Below are 7,464 nucleotides of genomic sequence, written 5' to 3' on the forward strand. Positions count from 1 at the left end.
AAACTGAAAAGAAATTGAAAGATTAGTGACCAGATTGGTGACCAGACAAGAGTTTCATTTGTGTTTCAGAAATCTCAGGGATGTTGGCGTGCATGTTAATTGTTGGGCCCTGAACAGTGCTGATTTTACACTGTTTTCAATGGGGCTTGAATCAGTGGACTGTACCCTGCATGCCAAGCTAGACCGCACGCAACCCGGTCAGAGGTCATGGAAGCGCGATATACACTGTGCAACATAGGAAACACGTGGACAACTGGCTTATGATAGGATTCATGAGTAAGTCAAAGAAAAGCTCCCCATTCTCATATGAAAGTAATTCTAAAATGATTATAAAAGGAATACTAACTTACTTTCCTTGCAGACAAAGATGAACGTACGTCAGAACACCTTCCCTCTGACAAGGCTAATAATATCTAACAAACAGACAGAACTAATGTGGCTGACTGGCCCTCGCTCGCTCATGTCTTCCGAAAGAGAAGAAAGGCGGAGCGCGCGTCTAAAGACGCACAGTGTAAGTTGCTTGAGCCAGTTGTCTAAGGCACGGTTCCCTCACGAGAACATGCAAGCACGATTTGCTCATGCGCTGTGCCTTGTCACAAACGGCTAGTGACCTGCCCCTGACCCCGTACGATAAATATTGTTGATCTTCCCAGCTTGTTCCGCTAGGCCACTACAAGTTCGTTTTTAAATTTGCGAAAGGGTATCAAAGAGAACGTTGCACATCCAATGTCCCAGGAAAGGACTTATCAAAGTTCACTTTCCTAGGGTTTTATTCTTACTCTCATGGACCTTTTGCAGCCAAAACGGCTCGGGAAGGAGCATCCAAAACGAGTAACCTGTAAAATAATCAAGGCTGTTCAATGACTCCCCTTTAATACTCTCCACACCCAAACACATCGTGATCTGAAGGAAAGACAAAAGCTGATTGGTTAGCATTTCTTCGTTCATCATACGTTGCCTACAGTCACAAGGTTGACCCCAATATTATACCGCATTCCGAGCTTTTCGCGTGCATCGAGTTTCCATAAGCATTCCAGAATGCCCTTTGATGTCAGAGGTAAAGTCAAAAGGTGAAGTATCACCATAGACACATGAATGACGAAGCACATTAATTTTGCTATGCAAACGTAATGGCAAACCTTATTTGCATGGACACGTGATCCCAATGACGTCACCAGCAGAACGCTTAGTCAGTGCTGTGCAACCGTGACATTATTTACCACCGACCTTCGCAACACACTGCCGATCGAAACACTAAGCTCCGCAGACAAGCCAAGTCGACACAGGTTAAAGTCTACAAATTGTCTACGACCGGCTTCAGACGTGTCATATCGTTGTCTGTGCCCACGCAACACGGCTACTAGCGACCAGCCTGAGAGGCACTGCAGTGGGTGCGGCTGAGCACTCGCTCCATTTTAGGCTGAGCAGGCGGTTGGGTTGGTGAACGACTGATCAACGTCAAGGTAAGCCCGTGTCGAATATAATAAATTTGTGCCCCGAAGAAGCTTGTCGGTGGATACCTTTGAGACGGGCAGTATTATTTTTCAATTAGCAGCATGAGAATTGACGTCCTGCGTCTGATTAATCATTTTGATGATGAAATTGCGTCAACGCAAACGATACAAAACACGTTTGGAAACGAGTGCCACTGGATCAGGGTTTTCGAGGATGCCCCGGCCGGCTGCGGCATTCTCAGACCCAATAAATTGTTTATTCTACTCGTACATGCCTTAATCATTGGGCAGAAGACCAGTTGTCGGATCCTGATTTTGGATCAGGTGGGGATGGCTGAAAATGGGAATTTCACTTTGAATGATTATCTGTTTTTCTCCACCAGTACAAGACCCCCCCTCTGCTAATGCGCTAGTGCCGTTCCTAAAAAAAATTGTTGGGGCTTGTATACGTCAACACAAAAGTTGGCAAATTAGTTACTTTTCGAGTTCACGCCATTTTACATTCGGATGAATAAACACAATGAGCACACAGAGTGGCAATTATGTACCAAATGCCAGGCCCAGAAGTGGCGTCTGTGCTGAAGCCGTGTGTTGAAGGGCGTTCCCAATCAAAACAATTTTTGAGAACGAGCTCAACGACATTCCACTTTTTCTAAGGCTACAAAACTAATAGGTTGTTTTGCAGACTGATCTGAAACCGAACTGACCTAGAAATGCCCCAAGAATAAGTCTTTATTCAAATCGTCCTGTCTGTCTGCCATTTAGGGTTGGAGTGCAGAAAGTGAAACCGTGTGGAAATCTTTGTCATCTTACAGTGAATATCTGAACCCTTTCGTTTGACCCGACAATGCCAAAACGCACAACAGACGCCCAACTCACCCAACTGAAATGACCCAAAAGTTGGGTTCAAATTCTGGTTAGTTTCGGTTCGATTTTGCACAACATTCTGTAGCCTTGTCCCAGGCGGTTTACGCGGCTGCTAAACCCCTGCAGAGATCCAGGCCGTACGCACCCAAACCACGGCAAACGACCTGCCATCCGTACGGTACAACGGCGAACCACAACAGATCCCTGTAAACAAACTTACAAACCGAACCACCGCAGACGCGTGTGCGTGTACACACACCCACGTACGGACTGGGGCTAAGCACGCACGTGAGCAAGTTGGGAGTCGCGCAACGGCTTCACCGTCACTCGCAAAGCATAACAGCCCGAGTGCAATGTACCGTACGTGTTAAAAGCAAACCTACTGCAACGACGGGTATTGCGCAACACATCGTGCAATGTTTCCGCCACGTACGCACAGCAGGCTTGACGGCCGGGGTTGTCAAGATCATCGCCCAACGCCTTGATCAAGGCTATACATTCGTCAGCCTGAATATTGATTCCCTGTGGCGCGCTTTGGGGAACTCATGGATAAGAAAAATTACGCTTAACAATGTTATAATTTCGTTCACTTCTTTAAGATCACATCAGATTAACGGCATTTGTAAAATATTTGCTAGCTTCGAAATTTATAGAAACTGAAAAATACCGGACCTGAAAGAAAACTACTTTGCCAATAATTCAACTTCTAACTTCCGAGAATCTAAAATACACGAAGACCAGTAAAATACAATGGTATCATTCTTGTAAGGTAGCCATTGAGGCTAAAATAAATAATTCAGAATATTTTAAGTCTTTGAAATTTACAAGGAAATAAACTTGAAGGGATATTCTGCGATTACAAATATTCCAAAACTTTATCTTACCGTTGCTGACAAGAACGGCGTCAGATCAAGTCGACGGAATCTAGAAACCATCGACTGCAGGTAGGTAAATATTTGCAGCGTTGTTACAACCTCGTTTACAAACGAACGTGTCTATAGGGAGACCTTGGGACGATACTGTCGGAAGTGAAAGGACTTTTTTTTACCCATCTCCGGGTGACTTTTCCAAAATACTACTTGAGGAACACTGAGGTCAAATTCCGACAAGAGTGTTTCTTAGAGTAGCTTCAATTAGGAACGACTCTTCAGAAAAATAAAATCACGTGACAAGACGACCCTTTGTAATTTCCCCGCAGGCGGACCGCGCGAGGATTCCGGAAGCTCGCTTCAGGACCTTTTACTTTCAGGGTCTATTTGTGGCACTTTATCTTTCAGCGGTTGGTAGAAGCGGATCACATTAATAACTTACCTGTGGTTGAAAAAAACTTCGGATTGGTTGCAAGAAATTTATGTTTCTATAAGATTTTCCAAACAAAAGCTTATTCTTTTTCGGAAATAATGTCACTTTGTTCCTAGGATTGCTATCCTGTGTTTGACCGTGTTGCAGTAACTGAAGTTCACCATGAAACTCTTCGAGGTTGTCCTCTTCCTGAGCTTTGTTGGTAATTTTTTATTTTTAATTTTCTCTAATTAATTCCTAATGCAGTCTGCACTTTACAAAACGAGATCCCAAACGGCTTTGAAATTTGTGATAAAGTTTGAACACAATCCACCTGGAGCAGAAGGACCCCTCATCGCTTGAAAAGAGCTATTTTTGTCGGGAGTGTTGATTTTGTTTGTAGCGATGCGACCGTAACGTTTGCATTTCTTAGTCCTTTGTGAACGAAGTGCAGTTTCCACCAAAGGAGCAAACTTGCGCCCTCTCTTGGTCGAGCTCGAGGCGCACTATCCAAAGTCCAAATTGCAATTACTTAACTCCCTATTGTGACAGGATATTTTGAATGATTTTTGCCTTGTCTTGGCCGATTGGTCTATTCTAGGATATATTATGGGACGAGAGTGCTATGTGTGTGGCCCCGGTTCCAGCTGCTCAGATCCGTTCACGGGCAGCGACTCCCTGAAGCAAACCTGCTCGTCGGAAAAATACTGCTTCGTGAGTGAAGCCCAAATCTCTCTTTTACTTCTCTTGTCTGGTGATGCACAACGGCAATCCGACACTGACAGTTGAAGTAGCTCCGAAAAAGATCGTCAAAGTTACGCCCAATAAATAGTGAAAGTTGAATAATTGGGGTCATTTGTGTGAACAGTTGATGAGAGAGTTTCACTCAACGGCTTCGTGGAAGAAAAGAGCCAAGCACAGTCATAAAAAAACTAAATAATCTTGGCTGCTGGAAGTTTATTCAACCCTGTGTTTTGTCTCAACCTCTCTCTTTAAAGAGTGGCTCTCAAATCAACCATCAAAATGTAGTCCAAGTGTAATAACATTACTTTTTAATGGCCGTCCATGCACATGGGCGATAAAAGAAGGACAAGTGATTTACCCCAGAAATTCTGTTACGGCCCATTAAAAGTCCAACAATAATACATCGACCAATAATGTAACAACATTGGCCAATCATGTAATATCGAGTGATGATGTAGCAAATATTGACCAGTAGTGGGGGGGACTGTTTGGTACAGTTTGACCTTTCGACAAAAATGGCAAAAGGTCACATTAATATTCATAAGTATAATAATAATATGATATTGATATGAATAGGAATGAGGTGTAGGTTGAAAAATGATAGTACAGAATGACCTTTGGTAAGGGATAGGCATAGGATAAGGTCAGAAAGTTTGGTACAGGTTGACCCTGGTGTATGGGAAAATATAGGAATAAGGCCTAGCACGGGGTAAAAATGTTTTGCTTATGAAATTATGGCACAACATGATGAAAGAGGATGAGTCATATAGTGTGTGATGGTATACTGGCTGGCCCACCAGGCAATCCTAAGGTAATCAAGTAGTAGGAAGCGATAATCCCTGCACAATAGACAGCTCGTGCCGCCGGTTAATGAGAGGGATAACCCCTAGATAATGGACTGTATGTAGTGCCTGAGCTGTGTCGGCAGACTATTGTGTTAATGATTACATTGTGTACGTTGCAAGTGAGCGTTGGTCTGACTTAACCGTTGGACACTAAGGAAGAGAGGGCGCCCACATGCTAGCGGTCTTGGGTTTGGCTTACTATGGCTACCGAGATTTGACCGAAACGGGAAGAAGACTCTGTTGTCCCTAGCCGATTTTTTTAATCCTTTGAACTGGAGTGTTTTACGTCCTGTTACCCTTTCTAACCTTATCCTATGCCCATCCCTTACCAAAGGTCATTCTGTACTATATTTTTTTCACCCTACACCTCATTCCTAGTCATATCAATATCATATTACCATTATACTTATGAATATTGATGTCACCTTTTGCCATTTTTGTCGCAAAGGTCAAACTGTACCAAACAGTCCCCCCTCTACTTTGACCGATAATGAATTAAACCATGCAACTAACAATGTGGTTAAAATTATTCGATAATGAAGTGACTCCAAAATACCTATAATAAGAAAAGACTAAAGACGCCAATATTATAACACCCACAGCTAAGCTAAGCTAATATTTCGAAACATTTGGGGGGACTTAGCCTTTTGTTAGAGTTTTCAGGGCCGATCAGACGTACTTTAATGCATTTTCGTTTCGCCATGAAACAGCCTATCGGTTGTGGAGCTTTTGTTTCTTTTCCACTTTCTTCTTTCTTAAAAAGGAATCACTACAGCAAATTCAAACCTTGAGCAAGATGTGCAAATTTTTTTTATGAGCCTGAGCCTGTTTTTCTCTTTCTTTTTGCATTTCCACGCAGAAAGAAAAGATCGAGTTCCAAGGCACCAGCTCAGTGACCAGATCATGTTCAGACTGTTCTCGGGACGGCTGCGTATCGGTGGAGGCTGCAGGCGGTAGTGGTGTAGGCTGCTGCTGCAGCACTGATTACTGCAACGGGGCTGGCTCGCTGGGCGTGATGTCCACCCTGGCCACTGCAGTAGTGGGCCTTGTGGCCATGGTCATTGCTAGGTATTAAGGGCAAGACAGATGGGAATGATGCCACGATAGCTGAGACCTTAATCATTTGTAGTGCTGTGACAATGTGTAGTGTTCTGTTATCCGTCGAAGTCTTTCAGTTACGAGCAAGGACAATGCAGAGGGCGCCCGTTTTTGCACACAACCTAAATATGTAAAGGCCAATTTACAGGCCTACTTCACGCGAACGCGGAAATGCAGCCCATTTAGTGCCACGAAACTTTTTTTGTAAGAAATTTGCTCCAGCCGTTAAGCGTTCAACTTTTGCGAATTTGCAGTACAAATATTTGATTGAATGTCACAATGTCGCCGCACTTGCTGCTGCTTGAAGTGAGCACTGGCTTTTAAGTGACGGAAATACACTCATTTATCTGAGATGTTGTGCTATACACTTATTGTTTCGGCGACTAAAACATTCATCCACAATAACTGTGATCCCATCCACACTTACCTGTTTTCGTCAGCACATTAACGAGTGCACGACCTGCAAAAGGTTTGGTGTAAACCTTATCGTTCTAAGTAACCGAGTACATCTATGGCATGGCATGCAGCATTAAAAGAAGGTCTGCAGGTTTCGCAGTCTCATCAAATCGTTTTTCAAAATGGTCGAACCAACAAACAAGCACGTTACGGGCCTAACGATCCTCTAGGTTGAAGCCTTCCGAATCATGTTGTGTAATGTTCTCAATGAATAATCTTTGAAGTGACTTCTCTTGAAAAATTAGTGTGACACCGTCAGAAAGGAACTTATAATCAAACAAGTAGAAAATTCTAAGAGTTGGGACTGAGTAAATACACTATGAAGTCTTGAATGCTTGTAACTAGCATTAAAATGGGTCTGAAATACATGATGTAACTATTTCCAGACTATTATTGGGATGCTTGGGAACAGCTTTTGTAATCATAAAATGCTTAAGATATGCATAATGAAAAAGAGGCCTTGCAACTAGTAAAGGATAACAGAAATGCGACTTCAGCGCAGGCCTAAATTTGGAGGACTTACATCGAACCTCATGAAGTTTTGATGGGAACAAGTTTGCTCATTCTATAGCAAACGCGGGAAAACAGTCTTACAAGTCCGTTCTGTCTGAATCAACTTTCAATTATTCTGTAATATTGTAAAACCATGATGTCTCTCATGATGTTGTACTCAAGATAAAAACGTCAGTTACGCATGAATAAATGAAGACCAAGAAAAA

The 7,464-nt window shown here is 43.0% G+C and overlaps 1 protein-coding gene across 1 annotated transcript; it reads left to right on the plus strand.

Moving 5' to 3' along the window:
• Positions 1-1,265: 1,265 nt before the first annotated feature.
• LOC110977084 (uncharacterized) lies at positions 1,266-7,464 on the plus strand. The gene is made up of 4 exons (XM_022230891.2): positions 1,266-1,463; positions 3,740-3,825; positions 4,204-4,316; positions 6,051-7,464. Exons 2-4 carry the CDS (start codon positions 3,786-3,788, stop codon positions 6,264-6,266), a joined length of 369 nt encoding a protein of 122 aa, XP_022086583.2. The 5' UTR covers positions 1,266-1,463; positions 3,740-3,785; the 3' UTR covers positions 6,267-7,464.

Source organism: Acanthaster planci, linkage group LG13 (genome assembly GCF_054643075.1).
Source record: "Acanthaster planci isolate LZ-2023a linkage group LG13, COTS_SCS, whole genome shotgun sequence".
Lineage (NCBI taxonomy): Eukaryota > Metazoa > Echinodermata > Asteroidea > Valvatida > Acanthasteridae > Acanthaster > Acanthaster planci.

Coding starts and splice junctions, on each gene's coding strand:
- LOC110977084 (XM_022230891.2), top strand. CDS start 3,786: ATGAAACTCTTCGAGGTTGTCCTCTTCCTGAGCTTTGTTG. Junction 3,826..4,203: donor CCTCTTCCTGAGCTTTGTTG/GTAATTTTTTAT, acceptor GGTCTATTCTAG/GATATATTATGGGACGAGAG. Junction 4,317..6,050: donor CGTCGGAAAAATACTGCTTC/GTGAGTGAAGCC, acceptor ATTTCCACGCAG/AAAGAAAAGATCGAGTTCCA.